Source organism: Zingiber officinale, chromosome 4A (assembly GCF_018446385.1).
Source record: "Zingiber officinale cultivar Zhangliang chromosome 4A, Zo_v1.1, whole genome shotgun sequence".
In the NCBI taxonomy this organism is placed as follows: Eukaryota; Viridiplantae; Streptophyta; class Magnoliopsida; order Zingiberales; family Zingiberaceae; genus Zingiber; species Zingiber officinale.
Window position 1 is genome coordinate 85,213,447 of NC_055992.1, and position 24,638 is coordinate 85,238,084.

A 24,638-nucleotide genomic window follows, 5' to 3' on the forward strand; every position below is an offset into this window, starting at 1 on the left:
TCCAGAACTAGAACTAAATTTGCATAAGGGTAGATTACAAATTACCAAGAAACATTAGCTCCAGTTAGGTCCAATTAAGGGCTAGTCTAGGATTGTCTCTGGTCCAAGTGATGTTGAGATACATTGTTTGTGATATCTACCTCAAGTATTGCCAAAAGAATCCATTAACTAACAAGGCTATAGTTTTGTCTCTCCAAGGACTTTCACAGTCACAGGCATGTGAGTAAATCTACATTAAGAAATCTCTAATGATTCTCTCCATAGCATTGAGAACTTCTTGTCTTCTCTTGAGGGTGATGCTTCACGCCCCCATGGGTTTGGCGCAGTTGGTAGTTGCATGGGTGTTTACTGCAATAGGTCTTGGGTCAATTCCCAGCTGATACAAAAATGCCTCGCTGGGTGCCTGACCTCCTATGTAAAGGGCCGCTTCACTAGGGCAAATGCCTCCTATGATCTACCCAATTCCAGAGTGTGTGAGGCCATCTTGGAGGAGCCGCTAAGGTGACGACTTCACCTTTTGCATAGGGTGATGCTTCACAATGTAAGTGTATTTTTGGAGATTTTAGTCATCAAACGTGCTTGATAGTTGATATTTTTTGAAACTTGATGAAACTTAGTCCCTTGTTCAAGGTGTAGGATGAACTCATTTAGCAGTAAGTGTAAAACACCAATGTATTAAGCCCGGAACTTTTCATTGTAACTGTAGTACCCTTGTCTGGTCTTATTGACTTTCTGCCTAAAGAATGGAATCAACACCTGAGATGCATATATCTGTATACTTGATGCATCACATTCAACCTCAAAATCTATGAGGTTGGGTTGCCTTGGGACATGAACCTTAAACATTCTTTCCTTGCTCTTAGAAAGTTGATCAAGTCAGTTGAATTCCTTTTCTTATGAGAACCATAAGTGTAGCATAGAAAGGTTAGGTGTGGGTTGTTGCATATTTTTTAAGAAGTTATAGATCAACAGAAGAGTGCTGCAAGAAATATGGGTGGCTTTTTCTGTATTAGATAGAGCTTGGGTCTTTGTGGGGATGTGTTGATGGTACAATACCAAATAGAAAACAATGCCTTCAAATATAATGCATTCTTTCACGTAGGAAGATGATAGGTGGATTTGCAGTTGGCAGTGAGGTTGGTTTTTTTGTACCACTTGACATGGTACAAGCAAGGCTGTGACACATGGCCTAGTGATCTCACTAGTCTTAATGAGATGCAAGAGAAGTGAATCTTCAAAATAAAATTATAATATTGATTGAATGAATGGAACAATGAGAGGGAGCCTCTTCTCTACGAATTATTACAATAACTCAGTCTCCTGATACTTGGTGTAAAGTAGACAAGGCTTATGAAAAACACAAAAAGCGATAATAAAATGTTTTTTTTAGATCAGATTGTGAATAATTTTTTTTACTGGATTGTTTTTTTTTTCTAAATTAACTTTTTAATGTTTTGATTGCATCAGTAAATTTGCTAGAAAAAGTAAAAGATAATAAAAATAATCTGGGTAGGGATATATTTAAAATTAGACAGTTTACTAATTTATTTACCTAGATCTCTAGCATGGAATCCTCACACCCTTTTCTCACAAGTAACTTTTAACTGTTTGTTATTCTTATTGCATAACATAGCCTCTATTTGTTAAATTCAGCTAATCTATGTGTTTTCAGAGTTGAACTCTTCACTTTTAATCTTTAGAAATCCCTTAATATTTATTAATCACATAATCTAAAATTTATTAATTAAATAATCTACTATTGTTGATAGTGCTATTATTTGTTTTTAAAAATAATTTATAAAATAATTTACTAATTTTAATAGATTTTAAATTATACGGGAATGCTGGATATATTTCTATACATTATATAATTAATTTTAATTTTTTAGACGCATGACAGTAACAGTAGTAATACAATATTTTAAGAAATCATATGTAAATCTTGTCATTTATTTTGAAACAATTTTCAAAATTCATAATGTTTCGTTATAGCATACAACAACAACAACTAAGCCTTTTTTCACTAGGTGGGGTCGGCTGCATGAATCCTTTTACGCTATTGAGCTCAATCTTCTATTATATCATCATCTATATTTAAATAAATTTTATCTTGTTTTATTGTTGCTAACCAAGTCTTTTTGGTCTTCCTCTTCCTCGTTTGATATGCATGTTTATCATAGTTTCACATCGCCTAACTGGAACATTTATTGGTCGTCTAAGTACATGTCCGTACCATCTTAAATGTGTCTCTTGGAGTTTTTCCTTAATAGATGCAACTCCGACTTTCTCTCTAATCCTCTCATTTTTTATTTTGTCCATCCTCGTATGCCTACACATCCACCTTAACATCCTCATCTCTGCAACTATCATCTTCTGCTCATGTGCTCGAGTCATAGTCCAACATTCAACTCCATATAACATAGCAGCTCTAACTGCGGTTTTATAGAACTTATCTTTAAATTTAAGAGGTACTTTACGGTCACATAAAACACTCGACGCTCCCCTCTATTTTACCCATCCTGCTTGTATTTTATGTAAGACATCTCTCTCAATCCCTCCATCGTTTTGCAAAAATGATCCTAAATATTTAAACCTCTCGGTTTCGGGCAACTCGCCCTCTTCTATCTTAACAATTGTTTCATTACCTTTAATATTGCTAAATTTAAATTCCATATATTCTGTCTTTAATTTACTAAGCTTAAAATCTTTCCCTTCTAGTGTTTCCCTCTAAGATTCTATTTAGCATTTACTCCTTCACGTGTTTCATCTACCAAAATAATATCATCTGCAAACAACATGCACCACGGTACTGTGTCTTGAATGTGCGTAGTGAGTTCGCCCATAATTAGTGTAAAAAGATTGGGACTTAGAGTTGACCCTTGATGTAACTTTATCTTTATTGGAAATGATTCAGTTACTCCGCCTGAAGTCTTTAGGTCGTTACATTCTCATACATATCCTTAATTAGTTCAATATATGTTACGCTAACACCTCTCTTTCTAAAATTCTCCATATAATTTCTCTTGGGACTTTATCATAAGCTTTTTCTAAGTCAATGAATACCATGTGTAAATCTTGTTTTTGCTCCCGATATTTTTCAATTAATTGTAAGATGTATAACTTCTATTGTCGACCTTCCAGGCATGAATCTAAATTGATTTTCTGTTACTGTAGTCTCTTTCCTTAATCTTTTTTCTATTACTTTTTCCCAAAGTTTCATAGTATGACTCATTAGTTTAATACCCTTATAGTTTGCATAATCTTGTACGTCTCCCTTATTCTTATATAAGGGAATTAGAGTACTTATCCTCCATTGATCAAACATTTTTTTCGTTTTCAATATCATGTTAAATAATTTTGTAAGTCATTCAATACCTTGTTTCCCTAAACACTTCCATACCTCTATCGGAATATCATATGGTCCAACGGCTTTTCCATTGTGCATCTCATTTAAAGTTTGTTTTATTTCTGAAGTTTGAATTCTACGATAAAAATTAAAATTTCTGTGCTCATTTGACCTACTTAAATTACCTAAGTTAAGTTGGTCACCTAAACCTTCATAAAAAGTTGATGAAAATACCTCTTCCACCGCTTTTTTATTTCTCCATCGTTTACTAATACCCTATTATATTCATCTTTAATACATTTTATTTAACTAAAATCTCTTGTTTTTCTTTCTCTCACTATAGCTATTCTATAAATGTCTATTTCCCCTTCTTTTGTATTCACTTTTTGAAATAATCATTCAAAAGTTTCATTTTTTGCTTCACTCACTACTTTCTTAGCTTTTTTCTTGGCTATTGTATATTTTTTTAAGTTTTCCTCGTTCTTACAAATATATAATTCCTTATAAGCTATTCGTTTTTTCCTTCACTTTCTTTTTATTTTCTCATTCCACCATCAAGATTCTTTACTTAGTGGTGCATGTCCCTTTGACTCACTAAGTACACTCTTAGCTATTATTTTCAACTTTGATACCATCTTATCCCATGTTGTATTAGAGTCATCGTATATTTCACCTAATGTTTGTACTTCTACCTTATCCCATGTTTCGTTATATCATAATTCATATTAAATAATAATTACATATAAATTACATATATATATAAAATTGTATTTGAGACTGTTAGAATTGAGATCATGCATGCATATCATCATCATCAATTTGTGTTTTCTCAATTATTTAGGGTCAGCGGCATACATCTTATTTGGCTGTAGAGGTTTATGATTGGGGCTCTATTTTTATTATATCATACATAAACATTGGCTCTCCCTTTTCAAACTTTTCCATCTTAAAAAGTTATTTTCCCAATACAATTCTCGCTAACTCAATAAGATTGATATTATTTTTTTTTGGCCTGTGCAATTTCAATACTGATCAATAAGTGAAGCATGATTACAATGCTGTTATCAATAAGGGAGTCAAATTAATTTTATTACATAAATTACACTTTTCTTTAATCTATCTCTCTTGCATCTTCCCTTCTAATTGATTGAACCTATTGATCGCTTTTGAACATGAACATGTTCATATATCTTTTATTTTTCATCATTTTATTAGCTATTATATTGAAGCTACACTTATCTTTTGGTAGTACTTTTTTCAATGTTATTCAATCCACTAATCTACATGTTCATCTTAGCATTATCATTTTTTCTATATTATTTTTTTTGTGACTTACAACCCAATACTATGTCCATAACATGTGTGAACTAGTACTGGTCCATAAGGGTTGAAACCATACACTGTTTCATAAGAAGAAAAAATGGAGAAGACTATAGATTTTGATACCAGAAGTGTGTGTCTATGTGACTGTCCAATGATTTTGGTGCATTTTTCTGTCCAATAAAAATACCTGTTTAGACCATCTCTTTTGATTTACTTAGAAGCTCATCAAACATAATTTATACAGATTATTCCTGTTCTCTATCTTTATTGCTAACTTTACCGAATAATGATTGCGCTGCAGGGAGTTAGTTGGAGGTTTGAGTTACACAGGAGGAGGAATGAAAAGATTGTGATCCCAGTAAGTTTAGCCTTATCTTTGTTAACTCCACAACTTTCCGTACATAATAATTTTGTGTTCCCTTGAAGCCATTCTTAGACCTAATGAAATATGGTCTATTATAAATACACTTCTCGCCAACTTAGCAACAAAAAATGCTATTAATACAGATACACCATAATGCTAAGTATGTAAACATTGTGGGGCATAACCTTTTCATCTTTGGGTAAGATTGCTTCAATTTGATTTTTATCATCTTGGTAGTCATATTTAGTGGTCTCTTCATCAGTTGGATATGAAGAATTGGACATCAAGAATCTCCACATTGACCTCATGGAATAAGTATACATGAAATAACCTTTGGGTTTGTTGTTAGGTCTGCTATGCAAATTAAATAATTTGTGTGATCGAAAGTGCTCCTTTACCATATAGTTTTGTGAATTCCCTTCTTTCCTTCTGTTCAAGATGATAAGAAGTTCTTCAGATCACTCATTTTTTTGTCTTGCCTTTATTTGTGAAGCAATGTTTTTTGTTGTATATGGTAATGATTAGATGAATCTGGTTCATTAGTTTCTTGATGCTCTATAATATAATCATTGGAGGGTACCATTGAAAATTCTATGATACCTAGAGAATGATCTAGGGAAAGATTTCTATATCGTGGTGGTCTCCTTTAGATTGTAGTGTATAATGATCTGACTGGGCAACTTCTCCCAGTTGATTGTGGTGTATAATCATCCAACTGGCCAATTTCTCCCATAGCCAGACAGTCCACATCAGGCTATTGAGAGATAATCTAATTTCCTAGATGAGCAATAAGCATACTTTAGTAACCAGATGTGTGCAGAGGTATGACATTATGACCATATCTACAAGTGTGCCTATCTAGATGAAACAACTGGTTATGGGGTTTTGATGCTCACGAGGAGCAGATCAAACTGCGCTAAGTCATCATGCACATAACTTGTAAATAACATTCTATGAGAGGAAAAAACTTGCAAAAATGAATTATTCAGAGAGGTGTAATTCAATGCAGTTGCCATGTCATTTTGTGACCTTCAATGATCAACTAGAAAATTTGCTAACTAAATCATAAGTCCTAGGATAGGATTCAGTGTATATATATATATATAACAATCCAAGTTTTCATATAGGAAGGTTAGGGAGGTCAGGGACTTGTAAATACTAGAGATCTACTTATAGTTACTTATAATGCATGATGTAGAATTTAATTTTAGACTAATTAATCATAGTTTGATGATTACTTGTAAGGAAAGAAACCCCTAACTATTTCCCTATTATTTGTAACTAATCTAAATTGTATTCCCCCCATTTGTGTCTCTTGTTCTATTACATACAATCTTGCTTGTCTTTGTTATTCATAAGAAGAATATTTGCCTCTTTGGTGTAGTCTGCTGCTTGAAAATTCACACATTTGGCTGATATTAAAGACATTATTACAATTATCTTGTAATGTGTATTGAGGGAAGAAGACTGGTTTGCAGAAAAAAAGTGTAATAAAAATATAAAGCAATCTTTTTAAAGAGATCAAACTTTTTTTTATATATCTTTAGATCAAGGTTCAAAATCTCAATCCATACCAAAGTTTTGATCATTGATTGAAACGATACTATTCTAGTAGTATTGTGTTGATGTTTCGATGCAGGGTGCCAATAATGGATTAGAGTTGAAGCATAGGAAGGAAATCTTGTCTATGACAAGCATGGTTATAAATCTTATACCATGTCGGGCGAAATGGCTGTCGAAACATATCATTCCGCTAAATTGTTGAAATTCGACACCACTCAACACATACAATGTCTCCTATATTTGTTTCATCTCCTTCCTCCTTTAATTTCCAATTTATCATCAATACCAACGATCGGAGAGTCGGCACGATATTGAAATGATATTTTTCTAGTCAAATACCAAAACTATAGCATGACTTGAAATTTTGAACCTTAGTCAATTGTTTTGGTTGGCACGGTACAAGATTTTAAACCATACTTTATATATATCCACACTTATTTGGAGAAGTGCTAGTATGAATTGCCTAATATCCATTTGCCTAGATGGGCATCCAAATGCATGCGATATTAATTGCCTAATACCCATTTGCCCAGACTTATGATTAATTCAAGTGGTAAGCGTGTGAGCTCGCGCGCACACACACACAAAGTATTAATTGCCTAATACTCATTTGCCCAGACTTATGATTAATTCAAGTGGTAAGCGTGTGAGCTCGCGCGCACACACACACAAAGTATTAATTGCCTAATACCCATTTGCCCAGACTTGTGACTAATTCAAGTGGTAAGTGCGTGAGAATTTTATTTCTTGTTTTTTATGAGCATTGTTCTTTTTTTTGCAAATTTGATCTGTAGTATGGTGTTATATTTGTTTGATGTGACTCTTTTAGGAAACTGTGCCAAGCATCAAATTTAAGGTTTTTTATTTAATAGTATTAATAATGAGCTTTTTGTTTATAGTCCCCATGCCTCATTAATTTTAAAAATTAATCACTATTTTTATTTATGCAGGTTTTACTTACTCGCGAGTTAAATCTCTTAGTGACAACTGGAGCATTGCTGATTCCTTCATCAATTTATTTTCTTCTCAAGGTTCTCTGTTGTCTCATGTTTTCTCATTGCTTGCATTCTGCAATTTAGATTTTTTTTAAAAGATGAAATATTAATGTCCTCTTGGTAGAAAAGGTTGATAGAACAACATGTTTATGTTTTTGACTTTGTGCATTTTAGTTGTTGATGCATCTTTTAATCAACGAATTGCTTGAAGACATGGTTGTTACTTGTTAGTGTCATGCTGATGCTATGCTCAATATCCAGTTCTATTAGTTGTCATGCTGAAGTATGTCATGCTGAAGTACCATGTTATATACCATGCTTGACCACTTACTGCTATTGAACTATCATAAATTTCACACTATTTGGAAACTGATCCTTTCTCAGTATTCTCGGTGGTCATAAGAACTGAAAATCCAAAAGAGAGTTTATGGAGCAACAGTTGAACAGTTTAGTGTCCTGTTGTGGTATTATTAGCAAGTTGTGAGGTTTTGACCACTTAACTGATCTACCATCAAAGGTTAAACTTAATGTTGTGCAGGTGAAATGCAGCTAAAACCATGACAACATGGGTGCTAATCAATAAACAAGATCCTAAGTTTTATAAAATCTAGTAACCTAGACCTAATAAACTTATGATTGTAGAAATGAGTTTAGTTTTGCTTGGTTTTGGCTCTAGTGCGATCCAAATCAGACCTACATTGAGTCAACTTTTCATGTAACTCTAATTATGTATTTTAAAGATCTATTTATACCTTAATTGAAGCTAGTTAAGTCCAATTCTAACTCTAATTCTATTATACCCAATGAGATGCAAAATTCTATTGGCTTGGTTCGACATACGTCCAGTATTGGACGCAAAACCAAGATTATATGTTAAAATATTACCAAAATCAGCACTAAAGCTACAGCTCTAGTCCTTGTTTTGGTGTTATTGTGGTTTACCATCTTATGAAGTAACCAGCAAATTGACATGCTTAGGATGCCAGAAGTTAATTTTGTGTCAGATTTTTAGAAATTGTTAAATCAGATGAAATTTATATATAAAATATTTCTGTTTGGTAGGAATCCCTTCTTGAAATTCTTTAAAAGTTTTGGTTTTTCTTGATCTAAAGATATGTATTTTGGCAACTTTTAGCAAGCATCTAAATTTTTTTGATTTTTTGTATTTGAGTTTTAAGATTCTATTTGTCAATCACTGTTCTTTTACTTTTTTATAGCTCTAATAGGGATTGCTTGCTTGAATGCCAAGTTTATCTGGCTGAGAAAATTTGATTATAGTATGCACTATAGTTGGTTTGGAAGTCCAAATGGATTGCTTACATGATCCATTAGTGTGCTCAGCCAATAAATTGAAGTATATAATGGTTATATTAAATTTCTTAAGGAAATCTTGAGAATTTTCTTTCTAGTTTGGTATCATTGCCTTCTCCTAAGATTTCTTAGGAAGCACAGGAATGATTGCCTACATTTTCTTGTATAATCAATATGTGAGATTGCCTAGGTTGTCAATCTTCTTTCTCTAATTCTTCGATGCTGTACCATAAATCCGAAACCCAACACTTCTTCCCTAACCAATTTTGAAAATATGAAGAATCTACCAATGTCTAATTGCAGTACATGGACAAGTAGAAATCTCTCTCTCTCTTTTTTTTTTTTTTAAATACAGATCAACTTCTAGAAAGTCAAATCCATTGCCAAACTTGCTGAACAAATATAAGGAATTAGTACTTGTTTAACTGCCTTGGAGTTTGGAAACCGTCATCCTGCAGAGAAATTTGACTGCTTTGGAGTAAGAAATTTACTGCAAAATGAGGAGTCATCTGGTGTTGTGTCCATAAAGGGTTGTGGTTGATATATAACTTTTTCCATGCTCTAATTAATCGCCAATGCAGGAAAGAAGTGGTTGTTAGTGATAATGCCCTATAGACAATTGGATTGTAAGGAAATCACTGTATCTGGTCTCATTATTTCATGTAAGTTCATAAAGGGTTGTGGTTGATGTATAACTTTTTTGCATGCTCTAATTAATCGCCAATGCAAGAAAGAAGTGCTTTAGTGATAATGCCCTATAGACAATTGGATTGTAAGGAAATCATTGAATCTGGTCTCATTATTTCATGTAATTTGTAGATTGTGATAAAAAGTTCTAATTGTGGTATTGCTTAAGTGATGGAAGATGATCCTAAGGTATTAGAGTGATATGATTGAATATCCCTAGTCATAATAATTTGAAGATAGTGTTGGTGCAATCGTCCTCCGATCAAGGTTGACTAGTTTTACTAAGCTTGAGTTGGCTCGAACTTGAATTTCGATGTTTGACAATTGTGAAAGAGAAATCAGGTCAAAGGAGGACCATATACTTGACTGAGAAAGTTCTAACTAGAGGTTAGGCAAGATAATGAGAAGTCTTAACTGGATGTTTGGAAAAGCAACGAGAAGTCCTAGCGGGGCTAGGTGGTGGAAGACCTAGTTGGGAACTAGGTAATGAAAGTCCTAGCGGGGCTAGATGATTGAATACCTAGTTGGGAACTAGGCAATGGAAGTCCTAGCAGGGCTAGATAATGGAAAAGTCCAAGTGGGTCAAAGGCTGATCGGATACTTGGTGATCGAAAGTCCAACGGGGAGTTGACACGAGATGGAAAGTCCAAGCGGGTCACAGGTTGACTAGTCACTTGGTGAAGAAGTCTTGGCTGGTCAAGGTTGTTTGGATGTTAGACAACAAGAAGTCTCAACGAGTCACGGATGACCGAATGTTGGGCAAAGGAGTCCTAAATTCAGATTTCGGATGTTAGGGTTGCGGAATTGATTAGGGTAATCGATTGAGAGCTTTTCACGAAACACTTCAGAATCGATTGGGATTGAGGCAATCAATTAGCAAAGGTTTTCGCGAAGCACAGAAGGGTGTTGAATTGATTTCAATTCGACATGGGCCAATCGATTAGGGTAATTTATTGAAGGTTTTCACGAGAGCACAAGAAGTGCTGGAATCGACAATCGATTCAAGCAAGTCATTGTCAATTGTATTTTGTATTTGCGTTCCTGTTTTCTTGTTGTATTCTTGTGATCAAGTTTGTACGAGATTTCTTTGCCTCTGGAAAATTTTCGAGAAGGAGACATTCATAGTGGAGCTGTGAGTGTGAGGAGTGAACCCTTGGATTAGTCACCTTAAAGATGTGGATACTAAGGAAAATCAAAGGTGTTAGTGATTGAGAGTCTTGCTTCGAGTTTTCCACTGCTATTCAAGTTCTAAGAATCAAAGTGAGTTATTGACAACCCTCGGCTCATATCGGTCCCAACATATAGGAGATCAACATTAGTATTATGGAAAGAGTAATACATACTATGTTTATTCTATATAATAGCAATATGTAATCTTGTTTTCATAGGCATTTCAATGTCTTAACAATCATGTAGGTGGTGTGTTGGGAAAAATCCACTAGAATGTAACTCACCGTGAGAACTCAATTTGTTTTCTCATGCATGACGGGTGGAATTTGTTTTTAGACACAAAATTATACTTTAATGCTTGTAAATTGGACCCTTGAATTGTATATGTATTTTTTATTTTATATATTGCTAGCTTTATGGAGATGCATGAGTAGTCAACATATGACTTATAACTCTTGGTAAAAAAAGAGCCAATATCATTGGCCGATTTAGTCGGATTCACTTTGAAAATCTATGCATAGTGGAAGTGAATTAAAAAAGGTTCGCAAGTTGACTTTCTTTGTGTGGATCACAGTCATATGAATAACTTTTGGACGTGTCCTAGTAGGATAGATACTAATCCAAATCATAATAGGACGTTGTGAGATAATAAGAGCTTAAATTGCACAACTATTGTTGCCAAAAGATGTTTGGAACTCAACACTTCTAGAATATTGAAGTCTTTATGCCTTATCAAAAGACCAAATAAGACTTGTGTACCTAAATTGATAAACAAGTTTTGGACATTACCAATATTTCTCGGAGCCTATGGGGTTTACATGCACAATGTTTGAGCTTTCGGCATGTAATGCTTGTACTATTTAGAGAACCAAGATAACTAAGAGCTAATTATCCTAATTGATTAATTGAAAAAATTATATTGGAGTAAATTAAGAGTTCCTTTATTGAATTAAACAAAGGAGTTTAATTGTAAAGTTAAAAGTTAATTTGTGCAATTAAGAATGAGAGGATCAATTTGAGATTTTTTTAAGTGGTAATTAAATTTCAATTTTGATAATAGTAAATTTTAAAAGTTTGATTGAAATTCAAAACAGATTCTACAAGAGTTATAGAAATCATTTTGAAGGGAAAATAATTTTAGAAATAATTTTTTAAGGTTTATAAATAATGATTTCCGATTTTAAAAGTATTTCACGATCAATTAGCAGACTTTTAATATAACAACCAAGCTTTATCATACTATATGAAGTCGACAATTAATAGACTTTTAATACTAAATAAAATTAAGTTCCAAAAATTTTAGGAATTAAAGTTAATTAGGCAAAGGTTATGATTAAACAACCTAAACACGGTGGTGGAGAAAGCAAAAAAAAGAAGTGCTATTAGCTTCCACTGCATCAAGATACTTCTTCCATTGTGACAACCTAACCGTGCCAACTTACCTAACACCACAAACTTTTCAATTTGTGATGGTAAAGAAATTTGCCTAAAAAGAAATTATTGTGATGATCCTCAAGTTGCTGTAGGAAACATCCAAATTTTGATGGAAAAATTGATACTATAATATGGATTGGTTTTCTGCCATTAAAGAATGTTTTAACTTGTGTTGTCTCATGCTTTTTTTGTCGGTTTAATTTGGTACTTTATGCTTGATGCTTGGTGAGTTTAATTTAAAAGTTGAATATTGTAAGAATTTCAATGGCCAGTAGTTTGTACCTCCCAATATTTGGTGGAATAGCATAGAGGGTCCAGGTTGGAACTAGGGAGACGCACTTTGCAAGTGGTCTAAGCAAAATTTTGAGAGAGGTACGTGCCTTCAAGATTGCTTGCACGAATTCTTAATAGGTTGTTAATCTTAACTAAGAGAATATGACTACCAAAGTATACAAAAAAGTTTGATTTGTCTAAGATTTGATGCTAAGTTCATATGATGTCCTTTTCTTTGCTTTGAATTTGTAGAAATTAATTTTACTAATTAAGGGCCTCTTTTCTTTATCTCACACCTAGTTATTTTTTCAAAGGTTCTTGAGCTCATTCATCTGTGTTTGTGGCAAAATAACTTGATGATTTTCTCTTGATTTTGTGCTAAAATTTTCACAACATATTCAATGATTTTGATCTGGTATCTCTATAAATTATGCAGAAATTTGTTCTGAAACCTTACTATCGCAGACAGGAGCAGAAGAAGGCAATTAAAGAAAAGGAGGAATCCTTAGATCAGGTTAGATGATCAACATATGCTGAACTGGCTTATTGGTTACCTTTCTCAGTTCTAGCTCAAAAGTTTCATCAAGGACTTTGGCCTAGAGAAGAATATACCTAACCACAGTGAAACTTAGAGATACTCATTATGCTTAACTTCCATGCATTTATTATCATAGAAAATGCTATCGTATCCACGTTCAACAAACACCTTAGTATATTTGGCCACTTGTTGCTGTGCTCTTCAGCTTCATACATGGGAAATGAACTCAAGCAGTTACTTTCATGGAACGGACTAAAAGAATAAAAAAGAATAATATTTGATATTTCTAAGAAGATTTACACAAAAGAAGTCCTAGAAATTGAAGCGTTTGGCATTTGACATATCATTTATTTGATATTTAGCCTTGTTGAACCTAAAATTGTAGTGGTTTGATATCTTGTTAACAGAAAGTGGTCTATGGAACTGCTAGTTAACTGAATATTTACTGATATATTATCAATTTGTTAACAAAACTTAGTCTAATTAAACTGCTATTTTCAGTGAACCGAATTATAATACCTTCAGAAACTGAACATTGTTTGCTTGAATCTCCTTTGTAATAATTTCTATTATTTCTAGGCTTTGTAACAACCATAGTTGTCAAAAGCGCAAAGCGCAAAAAAGCGCTAAGCGCAAAAAAGCGCTCAAGGGTCTTGGGGCTTAAAGCGCAAAGCGCAAGGCGAAGCGCGGACTTTACAGAAAAAAACATAATAAACAATAGGGCTATTATATCCAGTGAATAAAATTTCATTTCGTGCCGGGCGGAACGGGCGAAACTTACCGTTCCGCCCGCGCACCGAAACCGGAACCGGACGAGCGACAATTTCGTCGCGTCGTGCGTCACGCGCCAGGAGGAGTCGCGCGCGCACCAGAAATCGTCGCCGGAAGCTTCGCAGCGCCTGAAGCGCGTCGCGGGCGTCGGAGGAGTCGCAACGCGACGTTGCTAGCGACGCCGAAAATGTCACGGACGCTTCTGGCGCTGCCGGAAGCGTCGCCGGACTCCTCCGGTGCCGCCGGAGGTGTCGCCGGACTCCTCCGGCGCCGTCGGAGGCGTCCACAAGGCGTTGGTGGCGTCGCGGGCGAGGCGCGGGCACGGGCGCTGGGTCGCGGGGCAAGGAAGCACTGTATAAAATTACAATTTAAATAAATTAAACAATTCCCATTTAATTGTGATATTTTAAAGGGGCATTTTTAAATCCTAATTAAATTATCTCAATAAAATATAAAAAACATATGTAAAATTTTTAAAAAATAATCAATTTTATTAAATAATATTCTGAAATTATTTTTACTATTGTAAAATTTTTAAAATTTTTAAAAATTCTTTAAAATTCTAAAAAAAATTAAATTTTTTTATAAAAATTCTATTAAATCAAATTTATATTCTTATATATATTTTTTAATTATTTTATATTTTTTACTGATTTAATGTTTAAATAAAATTACCGAAACCGTATCGGCACGACACGATACGATACCGAAACCATATCGTTCCGGTCTCGGACCGAAACCTCGGCACGGGTCGAAATTTTAAACCTTGATTATATCTATTAAAAACTTTCAAAATGTCTTTGAAAATCCAAATAACCATAAACAAAATATTCTTTGATGAAGTTGTAAATTACTGAAAATTAAAAGTCTTTGAAAATATGATACATGAAATATCAAATATCAAAATAATCATCTTATTCATCTTCATTGTCCAAATCTATGCCATCGGCTCCATCGCTTGATTTGTATCCATCAGTATCTTCTTCTTCAGTCTCATCATTAAGATTAATTTCTCTTCATTTACAAAACTAGTTTGAGATGAAGACTGCTTTCTTTTTACTAATGCAGATGATGATGCCCTTTCTGAAGAAGACACATTTCGAGATCGAAAGCCATATGCACTTTCACCAACCCCAGATGCTTGTGCTACATCACTCCAACGCAAATCTTCACCTTCAAAGACAAAATCATTATCATTGTCTTTATCACTGTCATCCAATTTTCCCAACAATCATTCATTACTATCATTTATCTCTGACAAAGTAATAGAATTAATCTTATCTCACATGTCATATCTTCTCCTCAAAGCTCTATTGTACTTGATATATACCAAATCATTCAATCGTTATTGAGACAACCTATTTCTTTTCTTAGAATGTATCTACAAAAAAAAAAAATTAAAATGTAAAAGGTTAAGTTCATAATAAAAATTTTAATATGTATTAAAAACATCCGACTTACATGTTCAAAAACACTCCAATTACGTTCACAGCCTGAAGAAGAGCATGTGAGGTTTAAAATCTTCATTGCAAATGTTTTTAATTCAGGCATTGATGCACCATAAGAAGACTACCAATCAGCTTGAAAAACAAAAACATATAAATTATAAGATTAACTTTATTACCATCCAATATTGATATTGCATAGTATATTATTTATAAATTTACCTGGTGATTTTAAAGTTCTTTGTCAGATAGCCATTGGCAAACCAAAAAGTCCTGCTTTCTTGTATTTTTCCAATTGATTCGTGATCTTATCTTGTAAATCCTCACCTCTCACCAATCTAGATATGTACTTGTACAACTCCTCCATCACTTCTGTATCATTTTCTATGTCAGGGTTTGAGTAAAAACACTCTGGATTCAAGAAATATCCGGCTGCATGCAAAGGTCGATGGAGTTGAATGTTCCATCTTTTGTCAATGAATACAAAAATGCTACGATATTTCTCTTCATTATTGTTAAATGATGTAGTGATAGCTTCTTTGGCCCTGTCATTGACTCATAAATATAACCCATAGGAGACCTTTTTTCACCGTCTACTAGCCATAATACTTTCACCAATGGGCCACCAACCTTTAATGCAAAAATCATATTTTTCCAAAAAGAAGGCATCAATATCACTTCTGCTACACGTTTTCCTACAGCCTCCTTAGAAAATCGACTATTTGCCCACTTTTCAGATGTAAACATCTTTCTCAGATTTGCTTGTTGTACATGAAACCACTTTAAAGTCAAAAAAGCGATTGCGAAACGTGTCTTTGCGGTTCTTACCATGTCTCTCTATCCAGTAAACTCTCTTATCATGCTCAATACCTGTGGTCTGTTGTAAATATAACCATTAACCATCAACGCTCATTCATGCAATTTTCTGAGATGAGGAATTTTGAATATATCCTCGAGCAACAAATCTAAACAATGAGCTGCACAGTACAAGTGGTGGAAATCAGGTTTCCAAAAGACGACCTGAAAAAACAAATAAATTTAGTAAAAACAAATTAAAAATATAATTCAATTATAATTGAAAGTAACAAAAATTTAAAATATTACTTGCACTGGCATTGTAGCTTGCATTATCTGTTACAATCTGAACCACATTTTTTTCTCCAATGCGATACACAAATTTAGAAAGTAACTTAAACATCTTGTCCGCTGTGTGAGAATAGCCTGAATCATCAACTGATTCGACAAATACACTTCCTTTGGGACCATTCACCAAAAAAATTTATAAGAGTCCTACGCTTTTTATCAATCCATCCATCTGCCATGATTGTGCACCCGAACTTAGCATGATCTTATTCATGGGATTTAAGAAGCGAGTTCGTATTTGCCAACTCCTTCAAATGCTTAACCCTCACTTCATGATATGATGGAAGTTTCATCCCCGATCCAAATTGTCCAATAGCTTCAATACAAGGCTCAAAAGAATCATATTTAACAACATTGAAGGGAATTTCAGCATCATACATCCATCTTGCAAATTTCTCAACTGCAATATCTCTTAACTTCTTTTTATTTTCATCAAATTATCCTTTATTTTTTACACGTCTTTGTTTGACAATTTCATCGACATCTTTCATAAAATAAAGGTTAATAGGTCCAATTTGTTTACACTTTTTACCTTGGACCGTAGGATGGTTGCTTGAATCGGATATTGGTCGTTTCCCTTTCACTTTAGTTTGATGATCATCTTCTTCATGTTCTTCCAAATCTTCCAAATTAGCAATATCATCAGAATGAGGAATTTCATCCATTTGATTTTTCAAATTACTCTTTTTTTGCATGAACTCTTTAATTTCTTCTTTAACATGCTCGGGACATTTCGGACAAGCTTTTACATTTTTATTGCCCCCAACTAAATGTAGCTTGTGTCGATAAATTCCACCATTTGTTATTTTACCACAGAAAATACAACTGACAACATTTGGGTTTTTAGGATCTGAACATGTTGCATAATTCCAAGCAATATCCTTTCCAGTTGATGGAGTTGTTGTATTTGACATGGTTAAGATTCAATATTGTTGAAAATGAAATCAATAATAATCAATCAATAAATAAAATAAAAAATAGGAAAAAAATTAATTATAGAATATAAATCTGATTTATATAAATTTAAAAAAATTATTAGATTTTTAAATTTTAAATTTATTTTTTATATATTTAAAATTCTAAATCTAATTAATACAATTTATCAAAATTTTTTATTTTAAATATATTTTTTATGTATTTAAATTTTAAATCTGATTTACTGATTTATTTGAATTAATAATTTTTTTATTTTAAATAAATTTTGTATATATTTAAATCTGATTTATATAAATTAATTAGATTTTTATATTTAAAATATATTTTAATATATTTAAATCTAATTAGTAAAATCTATCAGTTTTTTATATTTTAATTATATATATTTTTTTATGTATTTAAATTTTAAAACTGATTTACTGATTTATTTCAATTAATAATTTTTTTTAAATTTTAAATATATTTTTTATAAATTTTAAATCTGATTTATATTAATTAATAAACTTTATTAGATTTTTATATTTTAAATATATTTTTGATAATTTTTAAATCTGATTTATATTAAGTAATAAAAATTATTAGATTTTTAAATATAAATATAATTTTATATATTTTATTGGGATAATTTAATTAAACTTTATAAAACCTATTCGAAATATCCCATTTAAGTGAGGAGTTTTTAAATTTAATTAAATGCTTAAAAAAAAAGCTGCTATAGGGCTCACGCGTGACCGTGATGTCGCAGCGGCACCGGAAAGCGTTGTCGGCGCCGCCGGAGGCGTCCGGTGACGCCGACAACATCGTCGGAGGAGTCCGGCGATGCTTCCGGCGCCGCCGGAGGCATTGCGAGGCGCTGCCGCTGGAATCGTCCCGTGATGCGTCCCACGGTGCTGGAAGCTTCGCCGGATGCCTCTGATGGCGCCGGAAGCGTCGCCGGACGCCGGAGAAGCGTCTCGTGACTGTGCGACAACAGGATTTCCCCGAAGATGTTAGAAAATAGAAGAGACGAAGCAGTTACTTGGAAGAGGCGATCGCGACGTGAGGAAGACGAAGAGGCAGCGGCGATTTGAAGCAGATGAACATTAATGAGGTTTAGGGCTTTAAACTTATAAAAAAAACAAAAAAAAATCGAAAAAGGAAAGTAGCAAAGGCTTCGCTTATGCGCGAAGCGCAGCGAAGCTCACGCTTCTTGGAAGGCTTGCGCTTCTGACTTCGCAGAAGCGTGACACCTGCGCCTTGCTGCGCCTCGCGCTTAAGCGAGCGAAGCGACCACTTTTTACAACTGTGGTAACAACCTAACATCCATTGAAGAATCAGTTTACTATTTTCAATACATTTAGAAGAATGATAAATTGATGAAGATATTAAACACTGCAAGAAGTTATCTGCGGTGGCTCCTTTTTCTCATCTATAAAAGGGTTACTTTACCCTAGAAATGTTATATGACAAAAACATTTGGCAAAACAAAAGGTAGTAACTAGGTATTGCCAATACCTCTGAGGTAACACAATTATTTTTGATGAGCAAGAAAGAGTAGGCAATAGGTAGCGGCTAGGGATTGCCTACTAAAAGGAAAAAAGGAAAATGAATTGTATGAGCGTTCTTATAAAGAATTTACAATTATTCTAACAGGGTGTCTAAGATGAAAGATGGTAGTTCTAAGAATGTATTAGCACGTTATGCAAATAAGTTGTTGCTCAACTAAGACAGATTGATTTTAATACATTTTGGGTTTACGTTATTCTTTATTCTCTTCCTAAAAGAATAATCTTTTTAATACATTATATTACATAAAGATAAGTAATCATTCAATAATTTTTTTTTTGAATGTGTCTAGAAGAAGAATAGTTAATTAAATGAAAATATATAAAGTGGTCATATACACACCATACGTAACTGAAAGGATAATAAAGGTTATTTTAATCTACATTTGAGCTTGGTAAGAATATCTTATTTATATCATGATTTTTTTTAAAAAATTAATAACATTACATGGGAAATTTGGATACCTATAAAATAAAATAAACGTATCCTGATATCTATAAAAGCAATACATGCTCCTAGGGCGTAGCGCAGATTGTGGGTGCATGACATTTTTGGTGTAATGGCTAGGGATCGATTCCCCAGAACTGATGACCTGCATGATTTATCCCACTATGCGCCTCCCGCCTGTGTACCTGCATTTATCTCTCTCCATATCCGTAGGGCAGCATTAGGAGGGCCGTTAAGGTAGCGGATTTACCTTTTTATAAAAGCAATACATGGTTTAAAGCGTTATAAGACTAAAAAACACATTGATAGAGATGTTACTTGAGAGCAATAAGAAGATAATTGACAAAAGTATTTATTTTAATCCTCATGGCTAGTTGCTCTCTAGTCAAGAAATTAATACTTTTTTGATAATCAAATGAAGTTTATGTAAATGGCCTTCGTTTAGACTAGACAGTAGCATATGCAAGAAATTAATATTTTTTTGCTCTCTAGTTCTTCAGTGTAAATGTCCTTCGTTTGATCCTCATGGCTAATACATTGGCCCATATCAATTTCATAATTTAGACTAGACGGAACCATACATGCTCAAGATTGAATGATCTTTGTTCACCAATAAAAAATTTTGGGCAGACTTCAAGTTTTTTGGTAAGCCAGTTAGGTCTGACATGGAAATGGCCTTTGTTTGACCTTTATTATAGTATCCTGGACCAATTTCTTGTCGATGAACCTCTAATGTAGCTGCTGTTTTTGGATTTGTCAAGCTATACGGTCAAATCTTTGATTTGCTTAGCTGTGTGCTACTTTTTTTTTCTGCTAGTGGTGAAGAAATGCTATTGATTATTCTGATGAATAACGTCTCATAAGTTTTGCTTGGGAGCCTTTTATTACTGCATTGACTTCTTTTGGTGGCTTATTCTGTTTGCATGACTTAAATAGATGAATGTTCTCACCTTCTCCAATGGTATTCTTTAGAACTATGTAATATTTATAATCTGTAAGTCAGACTGAGATAAATGAGGCAGCACACGTCTCTCCTTATTTTATTATCTAATTCTGTTGCCATGCAATTGGCACCAAATATCAGCATAAATGAACAATGGAAGATGTAAATGCAAATTGATTTTCATTGTTCTTGCCATGTGCAGTTTACACATTCCAAGTGTCCTAGCTTTTGCATATTCACCTGCTTATAAGCATCTATTTGCATGAATTGTGTTATCTATGAATTTAAATCCTCTCTCTGTTGAAATCAATGTAACATAGAATGTTTTTTGACCTCAAACTTTACGACCAATGATTCCCCTCAATGGAAGACACTTTAGCTTCTTCAAAACACAATACTTCTGTCCTATTATGTGATTGTAAATACTATCTAAATGATGATTGATTTTGCTTCTTTGGCTTGTGAAGCCTGCAGCTTGTTAATTTTGTCTTGATGTGCTTCCATTGTGCTTCCCTTCTTCACCTGGCTTCTGAACTAAGATTCAGGCTCTAATAACATGTTAATATGTGCTTTGTACTTCTAAGAGAGCTTAATCTAGGAGCCAATATCTATACTATATGAAGAAGAGAAAACAGTAGAAACAGCAATTTGAACTACCTTCGGATGCAATGGTCTTCTATTTTTGCCAATCATACATTGAGATCTGGTATGAATTGTGCTCTTCCTTATTCTTGACTCACAAGCCTTGGTTAGAATGTTCAAGATTGTTAGTTTTCCAAACACTTGCAGTTAAACTGTAAATCTGGTTTTTCACTAAGAATGCTTTTAAAAATAACTGTGAAAGGATTTTGTGGTTGCTTTTTTTTTTCCCTTCTGATGCTTGTATTATAGTTTTCTTGCCACTATAGGAATTAGTACCTATAAGAAGATTAATCACTGGATCCTTTTCTTTAACTTTATGTAGGAAATTTTGATTTACAAATCATCATTTTGCACCATGTAGTCGTTTACAGTTACATTGTCTGTTAATTGAATTGTGTAATCATATGTTTTCCATTATCAGATATTTCTGTAATTTTGACTTTTCAGAAGAATAAATAAGATGGCCACTTCTTGAGACATATTTTCATGTAACATTTTATGAAGCAAAGTATCTTACTCAAAATGTTTCTGCTAACATGAAGATTAGAAAAGCAAGAGATGCAGCTAAAAATGCTCAGAAGTTGCTAGAAAATGCTTCCAACAGGAAGAAAACTAAAGAACTGGAGAAGGATGGGCTAGTTATCACTAAGGCAATGTATGGAAAAATTGACACTACCAACGAAAATGATTATCTTGAGGCAATTGATGATGCGGCATCTCTAGTTCTAGATGTTACATTACCGCTCAACTTCCTGGTGACCAACTCACAGCTTAAGGTTGGTTATGGATATTTTTGTTGGATTTATTTTCTCATGCATTTCACCTTTCTGGATACATTTATTCCTCGGTACATACCTAGGTCGTGTTTAAGTTACTGAAGAAAAAGCCAGAAATACAGGTGATTATAATGTAGGTGAAAACAAATCTAAGCTAGGTTCCACTATAGAACAGAAGTAATAAATTTTAAATATTCAATATTCAGCAGAAAAGAATTAAAAAGAGAGTATGCCTGTTAGAGTTCTTCGGAAGAACCCTCTTAAACTTGCATTGAAGTGGCAGATAGTGTAGCTTTGTTTAGTGGAGACATTGTTTTTTATATCCCAGATCAAATGTAAGCTTAGCACTAGAATATTGAGCTATCTGCAAAGTGGCTGATGTTGGCAATGATGTAGTTCTAAGCTTGTGCTTCCAAAGTTAGATTTTTTGGTGGTACTGGTATTAAGTATTTTGATCAATCTATATCCATAATACACAATAATATATCTCAACCATATACTATATTTTGCATAATATATAACAATCTAAACAAATATCGAACAATGTAGAACTGTTTATTCATATAATATTCATATCTTGTAACACATGATTCGCCAGTATTTCTGTTGAAATTGACTCCCCTCACCAAAAATTTAGTCTAAAATTATTTCACAAACACAAGTAGTTTGGTTCACATGAACAATAGTTTTTATTTTTTATTTTACATATCTGGCTCACACATATTGCCTAATCCCAAATATTAAATCCGATATTAGATGTATGGTCTGCATTTGTTATCTGCAATACAGCCCATACTCTTGGAACTTGTTAGGACTAGATCCTGAAGTCACTATTGGTGTTAAGAGTTATTGGGTCATTAAATCCTGTTTCAGTTTCATCTTTTCTTTTTAGAACCTTTTTTGACCATTGAATCTGTGAGATATGGACTCAGAATTCAAATGTTTCTTTTTAAACCTGCTGCAGCTTCATAAAGGAATCAAGAAGTCTGGCTTAATGGGATTTTGTGATCCATGCCCGGGGGAGCCTAAACAATTATTAGTGGAATACACATACAAGGGAGATAAATACAAGGTATTAGTTTACATTCTTGTTTCCTTTTAGTCGTGATACACACTTTTGGCCTAACCCTGCTGTTCCAATTGGATAGGTACTGGTTGGTGACTACGACTTGCTGCAGATCCCACAATACAGACACAAAGTTTGAGAACTCTTTTTTGATTTGATAACCAAAAACATCAATCAATTTTGACTGTATGTAGCAGTCCATCTGCTTTGGTCTTAGCTTTCTTTTCCTGCTCCTAGGCTAATTCTTCAACAATTGAAACTGTGGAAACAATAAGGCCAAGTTACCCAACTGCTCAATGTATCTTGCTAAAATATGGCATAATTTACTAACATATTGGAGATCTTGCATCTCTGCGTGATATCGAGATTGGCATTGGCGTGCCTAGCTGGTGGTTTTCGTGGATAAATTCAATGCTTTTGCAGTTGGACCAACTCGACCCTATACTACAGAAGGCAATCTTTTGGAAGAAGTGGAATCCAAAGGCAGCTGATAGCAATGCTTCTCAGCAGATTTTCACAGGCCTGGACTACCCATTCCTTTTTGGTTTTTGGACGTCACTTTACTCTGTTTCTTTTTTTCCCCCCTAGAGGTAGATGCTTTTCTTTATAGTTCATCTATTAGATAAATTAAAAGCACAGTTTGTGGACACTCAGGAATTAATTTTTTAGATATTTATCATGTTTGAAATTTGAACTTTGATTCTCTTATTGGATGCGGGGAGTCACTTTATCCTGATATAGTCAAAAAGAACTTGTGTCCTTGCATGGTCCAATTAGATAGCTACGTGTTGAGCTTGGATCATTGCTGGGGCAGTGGGGCCTCTCCAACCTAAACCCAGCATTCACCATCACTGTTCTAATCCTATTCACCATCACTGTTCTAATCCTATCCTTGTACTGAATTTGAATATTACAATAAAAAGAATGAGGAAAAGCTGGTAAAGAAAGCATTGTTTTTGTTTTCCTTAAAAAACAGACTGAAGAAAGTAGAATGATGAATAAAAAAGAAAGGAAAAAAAGAGAAAAAGGCAGTAGTACAATATGAAGAGAAAGATGAAGAAAAACTCAAGAAAAGAAACGAAGAGGGGAACAGAGCATTAGAGAAAGAGGAAGAGGAAGAAAAACTGAAAAAGAAGGGAAGAGAGGAGCGCAGCAGGGGCAGGGGCAGACCTATTCCTTTCACCTTCTTTAAACCATAAAAGAACAAAAATTTTGCTGTCAAAAAGTGTCATGCTTAGCTGTTGCAGTTGAGATAGGATGGATTTCACCTCATTGCCCTTTTGACGTGAAAATGACATCCTCTGCAAGTCTGCTTCACACCCACAAAAACAAAAAATATACTGAGCACCAAAAGAAAAGAGAGATTGTAGCAAAGATGATTACTTTCATTTGAGGTGCCTTTCACTGTCTGTCCTAGATTATATAAAAAGATTGTAAAAATAGCACCAAAAGAGAGGGAGAGGGAGAGGGAGAGGGAGAGGGAGATGTCACATGTTACAGCAATTGAGCAAAGGACAGATTTAAAATTATGGGATTTCCAAAATTAACTTTGGAATTTCTTGTGTATTAGTTTTCTATTTTACCTCTCATTAATTATTATGATATTGGAATTCAAAAGAACAATGCCATTGCGGGCTCTATTTCAAAAAATCAGTATTATTATAGTTTTGATTTTAAAAAATAGCACAATAATAATGATAATTTTAAGATTTATACATGATTACATTTTAATAATTGACGGGAGTTATAAAATGAGAAATAAGTATGTATTTTGGGAAATTTAAAATTTACATGCTCTTGTTTTATAAATTTTATAATTTTAAATGTGCCTTTTATAAATGGTTTTACAAGTTGCTGGAGCCATAAAATCATAAATAAAGCCTCATACATCATTCAATCAATGTGCTTAATTGATTCTTT

The 24,638-nt window shown here is 33.6% G+C and overlaps 1 protein-coding gene across 1 annotated transcript in view; it reads left to right on the plus strand.

Annotated features, from left to right (window-relative positions):
* LOC121970056 (chaperone protein dnaJ 13-like) overlaps positions 1-23,412 on the plus strand; it is a 34,147-nt gene extending 10,735 nt beyond the window's left edge. Inside the window, exons 8-13 of the mRNA XM_042520463.1 lie at positions 4,971-5,027; positions 7,547-7,627; positions 12,903-12,980; positions 21,419-21,652; positions 22,617-22,724; positions 22,801-23,412. Of these exons, the coding sequence (XP_042376397.1) occupies positions 4,971-5,027; positions 7,547-7,627; positions 12,903-12,980; positions 21,419-21,652; positions 22,617-22,724; positions 22,801-22,857 (615 nt within the window). The 3' untranslated portion in view covers positions 22,858-23,412. The remainder of the gene's footprint in view (positions 1-4,970; positions 5,028-7,546; positions 7,628-12,902; positions 12,981-21,418; positions 21,653-22,616; positions 22,725-22,800) is intronic.
* The last annotated feature ends 1,226 nt before the right edge of the window (positions 23,413-24,638 follow it).